Source organism: Paralichthys olivaceus, chromosome 13 (genome assembly GCF_024713975.1).
Source record: "Paralichthys olivaceus isolate ysfri-2021 chromosome 13, ASM2471397v2, whole genome shotgun sequence".
Classification (NCBI taxonomy): Eukaryota; Metazoa; Chordata; class Actinopteri; order Pleuronectiformes; family Paralichthyidae; genus Paralichthys; species Paralichthys olivaceus.
Genome location: NC_091105.1, coordinates 797,501 through 816,071, shown reverse-complemented (window position 1 = coordinate 816,071; position 18,571 = coordinate 797,501). Strand labels below are relative to the sequence as shown.

The 18,571-nt window shown below is 46.3% G+C and overlaps 1 protein-coding gene across 4 annotated transcripts in view; it reads left to right on the top strand.

Moving 5' to 3' along the window:
- Positions 1 to 18,571, top strand: part of LOC109644759 (neural-cadherin) — a 74,660-nt gene that overhangs the window by 29,127 nt on the left and 26,962 nt on the right. Inside the window, exons 1-13 of one of the 4 annotated variants that reach the window (XM_069536633.1) lie at positions 101 to 619; positions 710 to 1,269; positions 1,437 to 1,604; positions 2,820 to 3,008; positions 4,868 to 5,093; positions 6,728 to 6,932; positions 9,513 to 9,624; positions 10,202 to 10,451; positions 10,908 to 11,050; positions 13,543 to 13,715; positions 13,803 to 13,971; positions 14,051 to 14,221; positions 16,477 to 16,649. In XM_069536633.1, the coding sequence (XP_069392734.1) occupies positions 2,855 to 3,008; positions 4,868 to 5,093; positions 6,728 to 6,932; positions 9,513 to 9,624; positions 10,202 to 10,451; positions 10,908 to 11,050; positions 13,543 to 13,715; positions 13,803 to 13,971; positions 14,051 to 14,221; positions 16,477 to 16,649 (1,776 nt within the window). In that variant the 5' untranslated portion in view covers positions 101 to 619; positions 710 to 1,269; positions 1,437 to 1,604; positions 2,820 to 2,854. Of the gene's footprint in view, positions 1 to 75; positions 620 to 709; positions 1,613 to 2,819; positions 3,009 to 4,867; positions 5,094 to 6,727; positions 6,933 to 9,512; positions 9,625 to 10,201; positions 10,452 to 10,907; positions 11,051 to 13,542; positions 13,716 to 13,802; positions 13,972 to 14,050; positions 14,222 to 16,476; positions 16,650 to 18,571 lie in introns of those variants that run through there. The other 3 variants (XM_069536631.1, XM_069536632.1, XM_069536630.1) reach the window with 3 other exon arrangements.

Sequence of the window (18,571 nt, the reverse complement as noted above, 5' to 3'; positions counted from 1 at the left end):
ACAACACTGAGTCTCCGTCTCCACACTTGGACAAACATTTTGTTGTTGTCAGAGAAAATCTTTACGTTTTTACAGGCATCACTTCTGAGCACAAGGCTGAATGTTTAAAAACTTAAAAACTTTACAAGCTTCCAATGAAAACCACCTCGACTAATCTGTGAGAGCATCTGGACGATGTTTGGACCCATGAGATGAGACCAGGAGCTCGGTATCAACACCACGGTGACAACAACACGTCACAGCACAACGTCCCTGAACGTTTGTTTCACTTTCACCTCAGCGAGTAAAAGAAGTAAAACACAGACGCTGGAAAACTTTAAATCTTCCAACACTTCAAGTGAAACAAACCAGAGGACATTGTCTTGCTCGAGAAGACAAACTCATTCATCCCTGTGTGGAAACGTCTTCCGCTCCTCTTCCTCGCTCCGGGCCGACTCCAGCCGGACGCTGCTGTGCTTTCATACGCGTGTGTTCAGTGAGACCTGGGCCGAGCTCCGGGGCTCGCATCATGGAGCAGCTCGGTCCTGAGCAGAGGACGAGACGCTGAACTCTGAACATCAGCTGACGGAGTCAACGCGTTCCAACAGGATCACATCGATGATGCAGATCAGTCTCCGTGGTAACAGAGATCTTCACAGAGCTGCGTACTGTATCTGAGCACGGCTTTAATTAAATGTCATTATTCTGGTGTCTGTGACCTTTTCCTCAGCCCCTCCCCCCTCATCCCGAGGCCGACACGTGTGCTGACCGCCGGCGCCGCGGCCCAACGCGTTGATGTTTATCGTGATAATGGGACGGATTTCATTTCACTCTCATGCGCGGCCCACAGCGCAGCATATGTAAAACCACCGACAGAAATAGACACGATTATTCTGGATTTTATGAGCGAAAGAAGATGGAGAGACTTCTTCTCCTCCATCACCTCCTCCTCCTCCTCCTCCTCAGGTCGTATCAGCCTGTGTTGTTATATATTGTTGTTTTCACAAATGCTGTGGCCTCCTCAGAATTAACATGAACTTAAATGTAAGTTTAAAGCTTTTTGCAGACGTTTAGAAAGAATTCAAACCTCACGTTGTGTCAGTGAACGTTTTGGGAACACGTTTGTTTCGCTGTGATTTGATGACATCAGTCCAAGTGGTTCAGACAGATGTTCAGACAGATGTGCAGACAGATGTTCAGCATCAACTGATCACAGATGAGGTTTCTTCTTTTCAATGTGTCTTGATCAGGAGATGAGATCTTCAGACGCTCGATGTGAATTTAAAAGACGTGTGTGATAAACAGAGTTAGTGTGTAAAGACCTTTACTGTGTTTTATTCAGTTTGTCTCTCACTGGTCGCAGGTCTCCTGTCTGACAGAAACATTCAGACACTGTTTTCACCTCCTCCGTCTCCTCCTCATCCCCCATTCTCTTCTTCTTCTTCTTCTCTCTGAAGTGAAGTTCTCTCTCGTTCGAGCTGTTGTCTCCATCACTGCTGTCAAATGACACCGGAGCCAAAACAACAGCGAGCGCAGCGACGCACCTTCAAACCAAACAAATCCCTCCTCTGAACGACGACATGAAGAAAGACAAAAAAGGAAGAAGAGAGTCGACAGACAAACGTGTGTGTGTGTGTGTGTGTGTGTGTGTGTGGATGTTGACGTGTGATCTTCTGAAAGTTGTGTTGTTTTATTTTGGAGGAGCTGCGTGTTCTCTCTCTTCCTCTCGTCTTGTTAAGAGACGATGCGGCGGCGGTTGTACAGAAACGTCACCTCGTCCTCTTTGAGTGAGAGCGACTCTGCGTTCGGGCCTCAGTGGGAACACGTGGCGCTCGCTGAGCCAACAAGCGTCTACGCACTACAAAGCTGCGACAGAAGCGATACAGTGGAAGATAATAAACCCGAGCAGCAACTAAAATACACAAAACAACATTTGTTTCCTGACGTTTTGAAGCCGAACTGAAATAAATCTGATTAGAATAAACACGTTGGTTTCCGTTGTTAGCTCGGTGTCTCTGCTCCGACACCGGAGGACGGTTCATGTTCTGAAATAACAAGTTTATAAGTTACTTATTTTCTCCGATGACTTCAGAGTGAGTCTCATTGGAGAAAAACTTCCTCAGGACTCTTTCACACCTTGTTCCCTTCAAACTCTAAACTTCTCAGTCTGAACCTAAATATCAGGTGTGAGAGGTTCAGACCAGAACTGAGTCCAAAAGACTCGAGACCACAAGAGCTGGTCTGAGTCCGGATCAGACTGAACCACGGCTCGTTAGTTCACATTGTGTTAGAAGTTATTAAAACCAGAGTTTATCTCCAATATTCATCAGGAAACTTTCAGAGTTTGGTGGATTTGTTACAGCAGGAAGCAGAGGATCATGGGTAATATCCAGTTCAGTGGGACGACACATGGATGCACTTTGTTTTTTTCTACACATGAAAACCACGTCATCGCTCTGACACAGAGACCAACAGAGACAACCACCACGTGCGGCTGCAGGGGGCGCTGCTGCTCAGTAACAGTTCCACAGTGTCGCTTTAACGCCTCAGGGCAGCAGGACTCAGAGCGCCACCTGGTGGTAGCCGATGACACTGCGCACCATCCTGCAGTATTAAAGAGTTTATCCAGAAATTCCATCATATTTTTCATCATTTGAGCTTCGACTCTTTTCCAGAAACATCTGAATGAACATTTACACATAAACAACCGAGGTTTCGTTTCTCTTGGTGCTTTTTGTTCCCTGAAGCAACTTTACTACGAACTGTAGACGTCACGTTGTAAAATGCAGCGAATCCACTTGTTTGACTCAAGTGGAATAAACGTGCTTCCTCTCCTGCAGGTGATGACTGGTACCTGTGCAGACTCACTCTGAGCATGCCCAGTCAGGCCAACCTGCAGTGGGCCATGTTTCCCTCTCCTTACCTGGGCACCGTGGGTCCTGACGCCGCGCCCGGCTCTGTGGTGTACCGACTGTTGGCACGGCAACGAGACGGGACGCAGGGACAGGCGCAGTTCCTCCTACTGGACGGTGAGCAGTCATTTTATCTGACGTCATATATAAGATCAGAGACCTTTTGGACTTGAAACGCAAAGTTGTCACTTCTCTGATGCAGCTTCCTTCACATACGTGAACATCCAAACCTTCCCCCCGTCGTGTTTTCCTGAAAGCCGTGAATGTGCTGCAGCTCTTATCTCCTGCCTGTATCTGTAATGAGGTCCGCTGCAGCTCCGCCAGGCATTCTGTGACAAACCTGTTTCCGTTCAAAGCAGTGATTTATAAATAAAATTTGACTTGTTGAATTTCAATTAGCATCAAGTTTGAGAGGGGAGAGAAAAACGAACATAAACGGCGCGGAGCTGCACTGTTAATCGCTCCCTGGGGCGAAGAAAGCTCCCAGATTCAGGAATAATAGGAAAGTCTCTGGAGAGGCAGCGAGTGGGAGGGTGGGCGGACGGGTGCCGGTGGCTGTGGGTTTTTATTTTTTACATGTTTTTTTTCCAGGAGAAGAAGAAGAAGAGAAGGAGGAAGATATTTTAGGAGCTAATTTCTAATGCTTTCATATTAAGAGCCTCTGACTTCCCTTTGGCACAACGTGACTACATGTGTACCGACAAATAATCCAATCATTTACATTAAAAATGGTTTCTAATATCACGCCAATGTGGAAATACATCACCCGCAGTGTGTGGAGCCAATTACTGACGTTCATGTGATTTCACTTTAGGAGGTGAAGCTGTGAAACACATTTTCAAATAATGACATTTTTTTAAAGTTTCTCTTTTGTTGCTGCAGGAAGAAAAAAAATCTTATTGACGTTTTATTATTTGTTTGTTTTTTTGGTTTAATTCTCATTTTCATGTTTTTATAACATATTTTTTACAACATAACAATATTCATTTAAAAACATAACAAATGTTTGTAATGTGTAATAAAAGCTTTCAGGTTGTATCTGTAGAAGAAGGAGTCGAACTCGAGTCCACAAATAGACGTCGGCTCAGGAGGAGATGATTGACAGGTTGGATGCAGCTGCTGCTGGTTCCAAACCCTCTGGTCAACAGCTGAGGATGCTTCTCCTCCTCACTCCTCCTCACTCCTCTTCACTCCTCCTCACTCCTCTTCTCTCCTCTTCTGCTCTTCATGTCTCTCCTGTCTTTGATCCTCCTCTTCTCTCCTCTTCTCTCCTCTTCACTCCTCTTCTCTCCTCTTCACTCCTCTTCTCTCCTCTTCTCTTCTCTCCTCTTCTCTCCTCTTCTCTCCTCCTCACTCCTCCTCACTCCTCTTCTCTCCTCCTCACTCCTCCTCACTCCTCCTCACTCCTCTTCTCTCTTCTTCTCTCCTCTTCTCTCCTCTTCACTCCTCTTCTGCTCTTCATGTCTCTCCTGTCTTTGATCCTCCCTTCATCCCTCTTCTCTCCATTCACTTCTCTTGTTTCTTTCCATTTTTCCTTTTTGTGACTGATGACGAGCTCGAATCACGACTTGATTCTTGTTACGACCTAAATCACTTTGTTTTCATAATAAATCATCAAATACTCATTTGTACAAAACTGATCCAGACAATATCAGATTATTACGTGAGATAAGTATCACGTCGAAAACACCTGAACTGTGAAGTTGGTTTTCGATCGCTCATGATACGTCAGTGATACAAACATCTCACCAGTGTCACAAACAAAACTATAAAAACTTTGATTCAAATAACTTGAAATCTTTTTTAATTGCTGTAAAATAGATTCCTTCATTGTTCCTGATCAGAGACGTTGACACAATTAGTTTGAAATCATTTTAGAGGAACGTCTGTAACATAAAATGAAACTAATAAAGATAAAGATGTATTCACTGTTATTCAACACACTCAGGACTCTCTCTCCCCTCTCGACCATCCAGGTGGGGACGAGTGCTTCGAGGTGGACCGTCGTTCCGGTGAGATCCGGACCACAGGACGACCTCTGACCCCCAGTAAGGAGTATCTGCTGCGGGTGCAGGCCGTGGACGATCACGGACGTAAAGGCACGTCGGCCACCGTGGCCATCCTGGCCGGTTACCGGCCGCCGCAGTTCACCAACGCCACCTACAGTCTGAACGTAGCAGAGAACACACCTGTCGGACAATCGTGAGTCCATGCAGCCGTCAGACACCGTCCCCTGTCCTCTTCAGGACATCTCAGATCAGTTAGTGAAGGACTCGTGTGCTGAACACTGAGCCCTGACGTGATGTGTGAGGTTTTCTGTTGTACTGTGTGTACAGACAGTACAAGTACTGGCACTGTATGCAGTAGTGTTCGCAGCACATGTAGTGTTGTGATAATATTAGTATTAGTGACATTCTCAGCTGTCTGTGTGTTGAAGTGTCTGTTTGTGTCCTCGTCCTCCACATTCATGTATTACTTCATTTACATTCCACTGCTACAGTGTGTGTGTGTGTGTGTGTGTGTGTGTGTGTGTGTGTGTGTGTGTGTGTGTGTCTCCGAGGCCAGCTCTTTGCTTCACATGTCATGTGAGGCATGAAAAGATGAGCCCTGTACAGCGAGACAAAAGGAAAGAAGAAGGAGAAAGAAGATGAGAGGGGGAGGGGGGGTAGAACGATAGCAGGAGGGAGGAGAAGGATGGAGGGATGAGAGGAAGAGGAGGAGAAGAACCAGGGGGTGGGGGGGGTAGATGAAGAGGACGCAGATGTATGAGTGGCCCGAGGCTGAGAATTTGAAAGTGTGGCAAATTCAAATATTTATTAAAAGCGAGGTCTGGATAAACATGAAGTGTGTGTGTGTGTGTGTGTGTGTGTGTGTGTGTGTGTGTGTGTGTGTGTGTGTGTGTGTGTGTGTGTGTGTGTGTGTGTGTGTGTGTGTGTGTGTGTTAGTGTGCATGTGTGTGTTTCCCCCTCAGGGCTGCTGGTGCACATTGTATTAATATCCAAGTATCCATGCCACCCTGTGTGTGTGTGTGTGTGTGTGTGTGTGTGTGTGTGTGTGTGTGTGTGTGTGTGTGTGTGTGTGTGTGTGTGTGTGACTGATTGGTTGTGTTGGTCTCTGCAGACTTTAAACTCTGGACCAACACCTCACTCTTCTTTATGTCAGTTTTAGATTCTCTTCACATCCATCAGTCTGTTGGAAACCTGTGGTCACGTTTACTCTTCAGGAGAAAATACAACTTCACTCAAACCGTCACGTCATCAACATGTGGTGGATGATCAGATTGATCCACTGCAGCTCTTTGGTATTTTACTGAGTGTAATTAAGACTAGAAAAGAATTAGAATTGATGCAGTTTAAAGAACCACAGTCATTTCACTCGTTCAACTCTCAAAGTTTTTCTTGAATCATCCAGAGACGTAAACATCAACTCCACAATCTGTGTCAGTGACAGGAAATAAAGATGGAAACACGTGTTTGCTTCCTCACATCGTCCAGAAGAGAAGTCAAAATTATTCAGCTGTCGCTTCCAGGTCCCGCCCATACCTTGACCAATCACGAGTCAGTCTCCGCTGTCAATCATGACGTTATATTATATGATCCAGTAACTAACTCAAACCAAACGGATCAGAAAAAGCGACTGGACCAAACATCAGTGAGATGAGAACGAGCTGAAATGACAGATCTTTGAGTTTATTGTGTCCATGTCCCGTCTGCCAACATGGAGGAGAAGGGTTTATGACTCCTGATTGGTTAAGAGTGTGTAAGGGCGGGGCCTCGTTTGTGTTCCGTACGTGGTGAGCAGTGATTGTGTTTCAGTAACACGGTGTTTTTGTGCAGCGTCGCTGTGGTTCAGGCCGTTTCCTTCCAGAGGAGGAGTCTGTCCTACATGTTGCTGGTGAACCCTGGGAATCTGTTCAGCATCAACCAGGAGAGCGGAGCGCTCAGCCTCACCAGGACCGTCGACTACGAGAGCGGACACAACCTCCACACCCTGCAGGTCCGAGCCTCCGAACCCGACACCGGCCTCAGCGGTGTGGCAGAGGTACGCACACGCGACCACACAAACACGCACTCAAAGATTTATTCCACGTCTACGTTTTAATTTGAAAACACATCAACTCTGTCTGGAGTCCACACGGCTGCGGAGTTCTGGAGACACGTACGTTGTGTACTAATATATAACATAATATAATTCTGTGTACTCGTGTGTTGACACCGGGGCTCAGACAGAAACGTCTCTGTCCCGTACACGAGGCAGAACTGACAGTAGAGTTGAGGTTTGAAAGTTTGGACGGAGATTTAAAACTCTGACATGGTTTTTATTTGAAGATGCTGTTTTCACACTGACGCCTCAGTCGTGTTGATGAATGAAGAACTTCTTCAGCTGCTGCAGAAAATCTTTGGAGAGGATGAAGAACTGGATGTGTGTCGTTCACACATCGATGTCACACATCATCAGTGTGTTCCAGTGTGAATGGGTTTCAAACCTCCGGGGGGGGGGGGGGGTTCAGAGAGGCGCTGACCTTTGACTCCTGCAGACGCTGCTCTCTGATGAAACCTCATTAATTGTGAATGAGAGAAAAGTGCTGCGGACGAATCCGACGCTGTGATGCAACTCCTCCGTTGACTGTTTACTCTCATGGTGCGTTCATTAAAACCAAGCGCAGCGTGTTTGGCTCGTTTCCGTCCTGTGAAGCTGCTCATGATGAAAACTCGCTGAAAACTCAGAAGATCAAAGCTGCGATCACATGTGATCCGCTCGCAATCAGCAAGTTAGAGCTCCGTTAACTTTGTTACAGAGTTTACAGCATCAAGGATTATCACACACACACTCACACACACACACACACACACACACACACTCTCACACACAGGGTGCTAAGTGCAGAAACCTGGCAGCTAAGCACCGACTCCAATTCTCACGTTAAGCTCTTAAGACTTTATACAGAGGATAGCTACATCTGTTCACATTAACACACACACACACACACACACACACACACACACACCTAGAGAAATCCATTATCACCTGCCTCGTGTGTCCAGATGGTTGAGACAGACAGAAAATAGTTTCTCAACTACCAGCATCCCCCAGAGGTCCCTGCTGCTCTATAAGCTCCACTGGCTAATTCACTCTAAAGGGTGTGTGTGTGTGTGTGTGTGTGTGTGTGTGTGTGTGTGTGTGTGTGTGTGTGTGTGTGTGTGTGTGTGTTGTACTGTAGCTTCCGTTGCCTTCAGCTTTAAAAGACATTTTAAATCCATCATCACAGCTTCGTACAACACTGACGTCTTCCTGCCAGTACTCCGGCATGTAGTACTGTGGAGTACTGTAGTACTGTGGTACTGTGGAGTACAGTAGTACTGTGGTACTGTAGAGTACTGTAGTACTGTGTTACTGTGGAGTACTGTCAGACTGTGTTACTGTGGAGTACTGTCAGACTGTGGTACTGTGGAGTACTGTAGTACTGTTTTACTGTGGAGTACTGTCAGACTGTGGTACTGTAGAGTAATGTAGTACTGTGGTACTGTGGAGTACTGTCAGACTGTGGAGTACTGTGGAGTACTGTGGAGTACTGTGGAGTACTGTCAGACTGTGGTACTGTGGAGTACTGTCAGACTGTGGTACTGTGGAGTACTGTGGAGTACTGTAGTACTGTGGAGTACTGTGGAGTACTGTAGTACTGTGGTACTGTGGAGTACTGTAGTACTGTGGTACTGTGGAGTACTGCACGTTAAGTGACTGTGATACCTCAGATGGGCCCGACAGTGCAGTGGATCATTTTCACTGTTCATCTGTATTTTTTACTTTTACAGTAGAAAACGTTTGAGTATCTGTCGAGTATCAATCGATGGTGAATCTTCTCTGCTGCAGCTCACAGATTCATGTGTTTGGCCCGAAGTGAAAATATTCAACAGTTTTTCTTCTGTCTCCACTTGAGTCTTTATGTATTCAGGCCGTGTCTGCAGAACCAGACCTGCATCCAGATCTGCAGCGTTCCCCTCCACCGCCCTGCTGTCATTTCTTAAACAGGCCCTGCGTCCGAGGCTGGGACAGGAAATCTGTGCTCAGGTGGTCGGGTCGCCTGAATCGAGGCTTTGTGGGGATGGAAAGTAGTCTTTTGGTTCGAGCTCCAGTGGCGCGAGATAGTGGGTGAAGTGGACGAGAACGGAGGGAGAAGGGCGATGTGGATTTGAGGTTTATAAAGAGACAGAGTGGAAATGAGTGTCTCTCCTCGAACAGGAGACATTTGTCCTCATAACGTTTGCACGAGTTGTTCTGGGAAACAGGTGAAAACACCAAGATGGTGCTGCAGCTCGTCATCAGTCTGTGACTCTGCATCAGCGCACAGAGGTCGAGAAACCCTCACACACACGGAGCAGGATCGTGGTGATGTAAACAGGAAGGCAAGCGCCCCCTGCTGGACGGTGCAGTTCCTAATTAGACCGACTTACATTCAGTCAAACTGCACCAAACTACACACACACTCACAGATATCAAAGTGAAATGTTCAGAAAACGTTCTTTCCCACGATGTTAAAGAAAATAAGTCCAGATCCAGATCGATCCAGATCCAGAGTTTAATGATGATAAACTGATGAGAACTATGACACGCCCCCTGCAGGTGGTCCTTCATGTAACGGATGAGAACGACTGCACACCTGAGTTCCTCCAGTCCATCTACACCAGAGACAACATCCCTGAGAGCATCGCACCTGGGAGCTCCCTGCTGCAAGGTAACACACACACACACACACACACACACACACACACACACTGATCTGTGGAGCAGGTTCTGCTAAACTATTTGCCCTCTGTCATTGAACACAACATCAGAATATAATTACACCTGGGTACAGTGTGTGTGTGTGTGTGTGTGTGTGTGTGTGTGTGAGTGTGAGTGTGTGTGTGTGTGTGTGTGTGTGTTGCTGGCTGTCTGCCTAATAAGAGCAAAGCCTTGCTGAAGTCGGACTGTTTGATCTCAACCAGTCACCAGCAGCTATGACAGATGGTTGTCACACACTCACACACACACACACACACACTCACACACTCACACACACACACACTCACACACTCACACACACACACACACTCACACACACACACACACTCACACACACACACTCACGTTCATACATTCATTCAACAGTGTGCAGACTGACGTATGTGAAATCTCTCTCCTCTATATTCACGAGTTCTCCTCCCCCCCTCTCCTCCCTCTACTTCTTTTTTTCCTCTCCATCCTCCTCTTTTCTTCCTCCCTGTTTCCTCCCCCTCTCCTCCCCCTCTCCTCCTCCTCCTCCTCCTCAGTTCTGGCCCGTGACTGTGACTCCGGTGTAAACTCGGAGCTCTCCTACTTCGTCCCTGGCAGCGATTTTGACATCACTTCAGGGGGTGTGGTCAGCCCCGCCCATCTCCTGGATTACGAGCGACCCAATCACATCTACGAGTTTGTGGTGGTGGCTGTGGATGCGGGCACGCCCCCACGTACCGGCACCGCCTCCGTCCGCATCCGAGTCTCCAATAGCAACGACGAGGCGCCCGTCTTCTCCCAGAGCGTGTAGGACAAATGTCTTCTCCATTATCTCTCTATTGTTCCACTTTTCCAGCAGCTTTGTTTCTTTAATTTAACATCAGCAGTCAACCTCTCTCTCTCTCTCTCTCTGTCTCTCTCTCTGTCTGTCTCTCTCTCTCTGTCTCTCTCTCTGTCTCTCTCTCTGTCTCTCTCTCTCTCTCTCTCTCTCCTGTCACTGTCTGTGTCTCTCGCCCACAGAGTCTGCTAATTAAGATTTTCTAAATTCAGAATCTATTTTTAATCGAGCTGTTTTCTCTCCATCTGTTTTGTCTCACCTCTCCTCTCGCTCCTCTGTCTGTCTCCTTCTCGCCCTCTCACTTCTGTTCTGCTCTGTACTTTGTTTGACTTTCTTTGGATGTGTACTTGTAAGACTTTACTTCCACCAGGCCTCACTCCTCCGTCTCCCAGGTTTAAACTCGTGTCTCTGTGTCTCTCTGTCAGATATAAGACCTTCCTCAGTGAGGACGCGGGTCCGGACACGCTGGTCGCCATCGTCCACGCCAATGACCCAGATGGAGATGCCGTCTCCTATGCCATCACCGGTGGGAATGAGGACAGCATCTTCCTGCTGGACAACCAGAAAGGTTTGGACTCTACAGTTCCAGTCCATGATAAACACAGTGTGATGTCCCTCCATGACGCCCCCTGTTGGTCTGTGAGCTGCTGTTTCACATCTTGTTCAGCTCCATCTTAAAAACCAGAAGTAACCATATTTGGAGGAGTGGGGGGTGGAGCCTGACTGAGAGCTCGCAGACACGCCCACGTACACCTGCACTCATTGGACAGTGCTAGCTGTCAATCACACTGTGGTATCCACCCCCCCCCCAATCCACCCGGCGTTGTCTGCTCTGTTTGACTCTAAATGATCAGAATTGATAAATGAACATCAGAAAACTCCTGAGGACAAAGTTTACTGACGTTATCAAGTGAGAAGCAGTGGAGTCGCCCCCTGCTGGTCAGAGAGAGAATACAGGTTTCAGGCACTTCAACATTGGCTTCGCTCGCTGGACCCGAAGTCTACGTCTGTTTTTATAAACATGAGACCAACACGAATCTAAATCTGAAAGTAAAGAGAACACACACACACACACACACACACACACAGCACGGACAATCACTTCTACACACACATGCTCACAGATGTATTCAGGTCACTTACACACACACACACAGTAGAATGAATGTTGCTGTGGTAACAAGTATTTGGGGGTAAAGCTTGGGAGCTGTAATACGGCTCCACACACACACACACACACACAGACACACACAAACACACACACACACATTCAGGAGAAGAGAGCAGTTTCTGTGTGTGTGAGCTTTAGTGATTAAAAATGTGTGTGTATTCATGTTTTTTATTTATGCATGTTTGTGTGTGTGTGTGTGTGTGTGTGTGTGTGTTTGTGTGTGTGTGTGTGTGTGTGTGTGTGTGTGTGTGTGTGTGTGTGAGACAGACTTTTTGAAGATAAACTTCGTGTGCAGTGTTGTGATTTTCAGTCATGTTTTGCATGTTTATCTTTGTGTGTGTGTGTGTGTGTCTAAGCCACTGTCACCCAGCATGCACTGCTCCATTGCTCTACACACACATGCACAGTTGCACACACATGAATCTATGCACAGATATAAACATGAACATTTGCACATAAATGATATATTAAGTCTCTCTCTCCCCCACACACACACACACACACACACACACACACACACACACACACACACACACACACAGCAGATGGCCTTTGGCTCCGCTCGGCTGTTCTGCTTTGTCACTTCAAAGCGTTGTGAAGTATTTTCATGTAGATGCGTTCGCTCCCTCACAGCCTCAGTGTCTCTTTTCATGTTGCGACCAAAGCTGCTTATTTGTTTGTTTGTTTGCGGCGCTGCTCCGTTGTGCTGATGTGGAAGTGATTGTTAGCGCTGAAAAACACAGTGTGTGTTTCAGCGCTGAGTAATAGAATAATGTGAGGGGGTGAAGACCCACAGAGCAGCAGGCTTCACATCGCAGCTTCGCTTCTACTCGTGTTTGAGCTCTAACGTGTCTGTTACAGTCTCATCTGATCAAGCTCCAAAATCCTTTACAAAGCAGATGTGGACCAGAGAAGCAGACACACACTCTGCACACAACATGTAATTAAAAGACAAACGCACAGATTAAAAACATTCAGACGTTTTCATATAAAACACTGAAACACAGACTCAAGAGATTTGACCAAAGCTTTTAACTCAACGTTCAGTCTGTGAATGATTCAACACATCAGGTGCAGAGAAAATAGAAGATTCCGTCCTCAGGTCAGTGGAGACTTTGAAAACAAAATGTCCAAAGAACGAAGAAGAGGATCTGAAATCTACAGAAATTATAAAAGTAGAAATGTGTTTGTGTGCAAATCAAACTGAGACTCATCAAATAAAAAACTAAATTAATTTAGTTCATTAAAGTGACGAGCCTGTTTAAAAAATGTGGCGTAAAAGTCAAAAGTATTTGTACTTATATTTGTAGTACTCTGTCCTCGTCCCCTCCTCGGAGCGACTGTTTCCTCTGGCAGCAGCAAACACAACCTTCACAAGCCTCCGGACACAAAAGTCATTTCAGCTTCAGAGTGTTTATATTTCCTGAAACCTCGAGTCTCAGCAGCTTCGACCAGACTCTTCATTATTCTTCTAGTCACACGTTGTTAAAAACAGCTTCAGCTGCTGAGTTGGGAAATCATCGAACTTAGTGCAAACTAAGATAAATTCTCGTAACGGTACGATCCTTCGTCAACCACGTACGAAAACAGATTCATCTGCTTCAATCAGCGTCCCCATCGCTGCTCACGTCATATTGATCCTGTAGAACTCCCAAACTATTGGCTACACTGCCCCCCCATGGTTTCTGGTGGTACTGCTCCATTCAGTCTTAGCTCATTTAATAAATTGCAAATAAAATCACCTTTAGCTAATATGTGTTTATGCTAACGTCCCCAAGTTCTGTACGAAATCTATAGAAAAAAGTTTTAAAAAATTACGTGAAGACAAATGATGGAAATATCTAAGAGGAGGAGCATCGAAAGACTCTGAACCTCTCGTGTGTTTTCAGGCATCATCAAGCTGCGGAGGAGTCCGCCTCCCAGGCTGCGAGGACCTCAGTACGTCCTCAACATCACCGCCACGGACGACAACGCGTCCGGCGGCCCGTACCCACTCAGCAGCTCCACCCAGGTCATCGTGGGAATCAACGACATCAACAACAACAAGCCGGTCTTCCAGGAGGTGAACGAATCTCTTCTTCTCGTCCAGTTTATTCTCAGTTTATTCTGCAGCTACTCAAGCGTCTCAAATCTCAAATCGTCCTCTCAGTGTCAGAACTACAGCCTGAACGCCGCCGTCCTGGAGAACCAACCGCCCGGGACGTTTGTGCTGCGCGTCCAGGCCCACGACGCCGACATGGGGGTCAACGGAGAGGTCAAATACGGCATCATGCACAGAGACGGAGTGTCGTCAGGTTTTGACATTGATCCCGACACAGGTGAATCTTCGTTTTCATTCTGGTGCTTCCGTCACATGGTCACATGACAAGTGTAACCGTAGCAACCTGTGTGTGTCAGGTGTTATCACCACGGCGATGAGTTTCGACAGAGAGCGTCAGAGGGAGTTCACGCTGTCGGTGACGGCCACAGATCAGGCCGAGGAGCCGCTGATCGGGATCTGTCCGATCACCGTGCTCGTCTCCGACCAGAACGACAACGACCCCAAATTCGAAAACAGCCGTTACCAGTGTGAGTCTCAGTTACTAGGATTACTATTACTAATACTAATACTAATACTAATACTATTACTATTACTGCTACTGTTACTAGTACTATTAGCACTGGTACTAGTGTGTGTGTGTGTGTGTGTGTGTGTGTGTTTGAGGGAAACAGGAAACAGGTGAGGAAAGTGTTTGTTTACTCTCGTCTATCAATCTGCATCCTCATAATCTCTTCACACTGATGAAATATTCGCCGCTGGCTCCCGCGGGTCGGTGTTTGTTTACTGTTCACGCAAATATGTGTTTTGATAAGCGTCGTGTCAGAAGTTCTGCTCGTCAGATTAGAGAAACACACAGAGCGGCTCATTAACTATTTAACAGGCAGATTGAAATGTTTCTGGGACATGCATTCATTTACCAGTGTGTGAGTGTGAGTGTGTGAGGGGGGGGGGGGGGGGGGGGGGGGGGGGTGGGGGGGGGGGGGTGTGTGTGTGTGTGAGGGGAGGAGTGTGTGTGTGTGTGTGGGTGGGGGGGGGGGGGGGGGGAGTGTGTGTGTGTGTGGGTGGGGGGGTGTGTGTGTGTGTGTGTGTGAGGGGGGGGAGTGTGTGTGTGTGTGGGTGGGGGGGGGGGGGTGTGTGTGTGTGTGTGTGTGTGTGAGGGGGGGGGGAGTGTGTGTGTGTGTGTGTGTGTGTGTGTGTGTGTGTGTGTGTGAGGGGGGGGGAGTGTGTGTGTGTGTGTGTGTGTGTGTGTGTGTGTGTGAGGGGGGGGGAGTGTGTGTGTGTGTGTGTGTGTGTGTGTGTGTGTGAGGGGGGGGGAGTGTGTGTGTGTGTGTGTGTGTGTGTGTGTGTGTGTGAGGGGGGGGGAGTGTGTGTGTGTGTGTGTGTGTGTGTGTGTGTGTGTGAGGGGGGGGGGAGTGTGTGTGTGTGTGTGTGTGTGTGGGGGGGGGGGGGGGTTGGTGTTGTTTATCTCAGAATACAATAGAATCAATATTAAAATTCAGATGAAAGTAAAACTCAGGATCTGTTTTATTTTTGAACATTTGAACGAACACGTGTTGTTGTCACGTGTTCGTGTGGACGCACATTATCTCTGACATCGTTTAGTTTCAAATAGTTTTTTTTTATTCAGACACATTTGTGTCGAACCTCAGAATGAAATGACTCAGTGTGCATGTGGAATTAACGAGCGTGCACGAGCGCAGCCTACAGCTCGTGAACTAATGTTAGATCTGTCTCTCACCATCACTGTGTCTCAGCTGATTCTCTCTGGATCTTTTTCTCAAATTGAAACCCGGGTTTGTAATTTGTTTTTTTTCAAATTAGAAATCTACTTTCCAGATTCCGATCAGAGTCGTTCTCCCAGTTTGTCTCAGATCGTCTGCTGTGTTCAAAGCTGCTTTGATTGAGTCGATGACGGAACTTTGCTGAAAATCACAACAGGTTTAATTTCAAACGTTTTTATTTTGCCATTAGTTCTATTTTTTATTTTCAGAATCATCAAAATCAAACTTCCCTCTTGAGTTTGCTGGGTGAGGTGAACAAAAGCAGTTTCATAAGAAGAAGAATAGAAGAGAAAGAACAGCCTCCTGCTCGTATTTGTTCTCCGGGCTTTGCTTCTCCCGCTCGCTGTTTGACACACATTCGACTCAGCAGGATGTGGCGTGATTATTCAGGAGAAATGTTTCCAGCGAGACCCACAAATGTCAAAAGGACATTATTATTGACATAACGCTTGAAATGCAGTATTACAGAGGGAGGAGGCAGCGGCAGACCTCGCCTCCGCTCCGTGTTTCTGCTCAGCGCTGACACATCACAGTCAGCAGGGTTGGAGGTTATGTTCATGAATTTAAAAAAATGCATCTGTTGACTTTGCAGCGAGACCCAGAAACGACAAAATGAGGCGACACGCTGCTGACGCGACACAACGCCGCGCCGCCATTAAGAGAATATCTGCTTACCGTCACAGAACCTCGTGTTAGACTGAGGTCTGTCCGATCCGATGAGGTTCAGTCACAAATCAACGCTACTGTTTAATTCTGAATCTAAATGTGAGCTGACGAGTCACGAAATACAATATTACATTTAATCACCTTTAAAAAGCAAGACGTTTCAAAATGGATGGATGAATGGATGGATGGATGGATGGACAGATGGACAGATGGATGGATGGATGGACAGATGGATGGACAGATGGATGGATGGACAGATGGATGGACAGACAGATGGAGTAACATGAGCAGTAGTTCTCAGTAGTATTTCTGTCTAAATGTCTCTCTCCTCCCAGATTTCCTGCGAGAGGACACCCCAGTTGGAACCAGCTTCCTGCGAGCAGCGGCACACGATGACGACCAGGGGAGCAACGCGGCCATCGCCTACTCACTGTCCAATCAGCAGCCAGCGTACCTGCACATCAACCCCAGCACTGGATGGATTTACGTCAATCACCCCATCTCACAGGTCAGAGTCCTGAGAAGAAAAACCACGTTGAGTTGAATTCATGTAATGTGGTGAATTTTACGTTTATTTAAAATGTGCTGCTGCTCGTCACGCTCTTAGTTCAAGTCTTAGTTTCACTAAAACATTTCTCCTCTTTAAATACGCTCTTTAACTTGGTTCCCCACAAATCCCAATGAACACACACACACACACACACATCATATATTCATGTGTGTATCGGTCCTCGTGTCGCTCCGCTGATAAAAATCTCTCCATATGAATAAAGATGGAGGCCGACAGTGATTCTCTTTAATAACAGAACATGTTTGGTCTACATCCACTGAGGAGCGGTGTGTTTTTGTGTATTTCTGCCTGCAGTGTGTTCACAGGATGTTTTGTGTCCCGTCGGTTTGCATGTATACGTGTCGCTCGGGGCTTCGCGGCTCCACGTTAAACCTTCTTTCCTATCGTTCGTTCATCTCTTCTCCCCCGCGGCCTCCATCCTGTTCCTGCCGTGTCTGCACAGTGTGTTTACAAGTGATAATGAAATCAGAGCGATGACACTGTGGGGAGAGAAGGAATGAAGAAATGTACACCACCACAGAGGAGGCCGATCCGTGGGCGGAGAGAGTGTTCACGTTATTTTAGATTCTGACAGTTTCACACAAAAACATCTAATGTTTTATTTATTCAGATTTTTTGTGTTAATAAAAAACAGAGTGACAGAGTCCACAGAAAACAACAGCCAAAAATATACGAGAGAAAAACTCACATAATTCATATTATCGTCTTTCTCAGGAAGTCACGTCTTTATGATTATGTTGTGTTAAAAATCTGACGAGTTCATCAAGTTAAAATCTTACAATTTAGTGCAGACGATCACACTCAGTGTTGTTTGGCCTTTAGCAGGTTCATCTTCTTTAGATAGAAGCCAAACACAACATCTTCTAGGTTGTAAATGAAGATGGACGCCTCGTCTCCACGTCCTCTCACTGTCCTGAAATGAAGCTAAAACCTCTCAAACCCGAACGCTGCCAACGCAAAATAACTTTAAAACCAAACTGATCAGAAACACTTGAACAAACATCAGTGAGATAAGAACGATCTCTGACAACATTTATCTAACGTGTGTTTTGAGTTTTGAGTTTGATCCATGTCCCATCTGCTAACATGGAGGAGGAGGGTTTATAAGCTCTACTGCAGCCGGCCACCAGGGGGCTTCACTTTTAGTCCATCTTTATTTCCAGTCTGAGAGTTTATCTTCTCAGACCACCGAGTTTTATCATTTATGAATTTAAAATGGTCTCAATCTACTCAAGTATCTCAAATCAGTGAACTCAGGTCTCTGTCACAATAAAGTGATTTTTACATGATGATAAATGTACAGATGAACATGTGCAGGTCACAAGGTCACGAGGTCATGAGGTCACGAGGTCATGAGGTCACGAGGTCACGAGGTTTTACTTCCTTCCGCTGCGGCTGCTGATGTTTCTCAGTGTGAGACGAGCGTACAAGAAACAAACTGTCGTCTTAAAACTTTAATGAATAATGTGTCGGACTCTTCTTCTTCTGTGACTGACGTTTGTTTCTCTTCTTCTTCTTCTTCTTCTGTGACTGACGTTTGTTTCTCTTCTTCTTCTTCTTCTTCTGTGACTGATCTTTTAAACGACACTTCAGTCACTACTCCAGCTGATTCCCCCCCGTCCTCTCTCTTTATTGACGCTTCGTGAACAAACGATCGACACATGAATATATTTTTCTCTATTTTCTCTCTCGCTCTGATTTTTCTTTCATTCAAATGAAATGAAAACAAGAGGTTTGTTAGAGATCAACAACAAAGACAATGAAACTTTTTCAAATAGAGAAAACACATCAAGTAAACTAAAAGAACCAGTTTAACTAAACGTCGTCACAGATTGTGATTTAAAGAACCAGGATCTGAC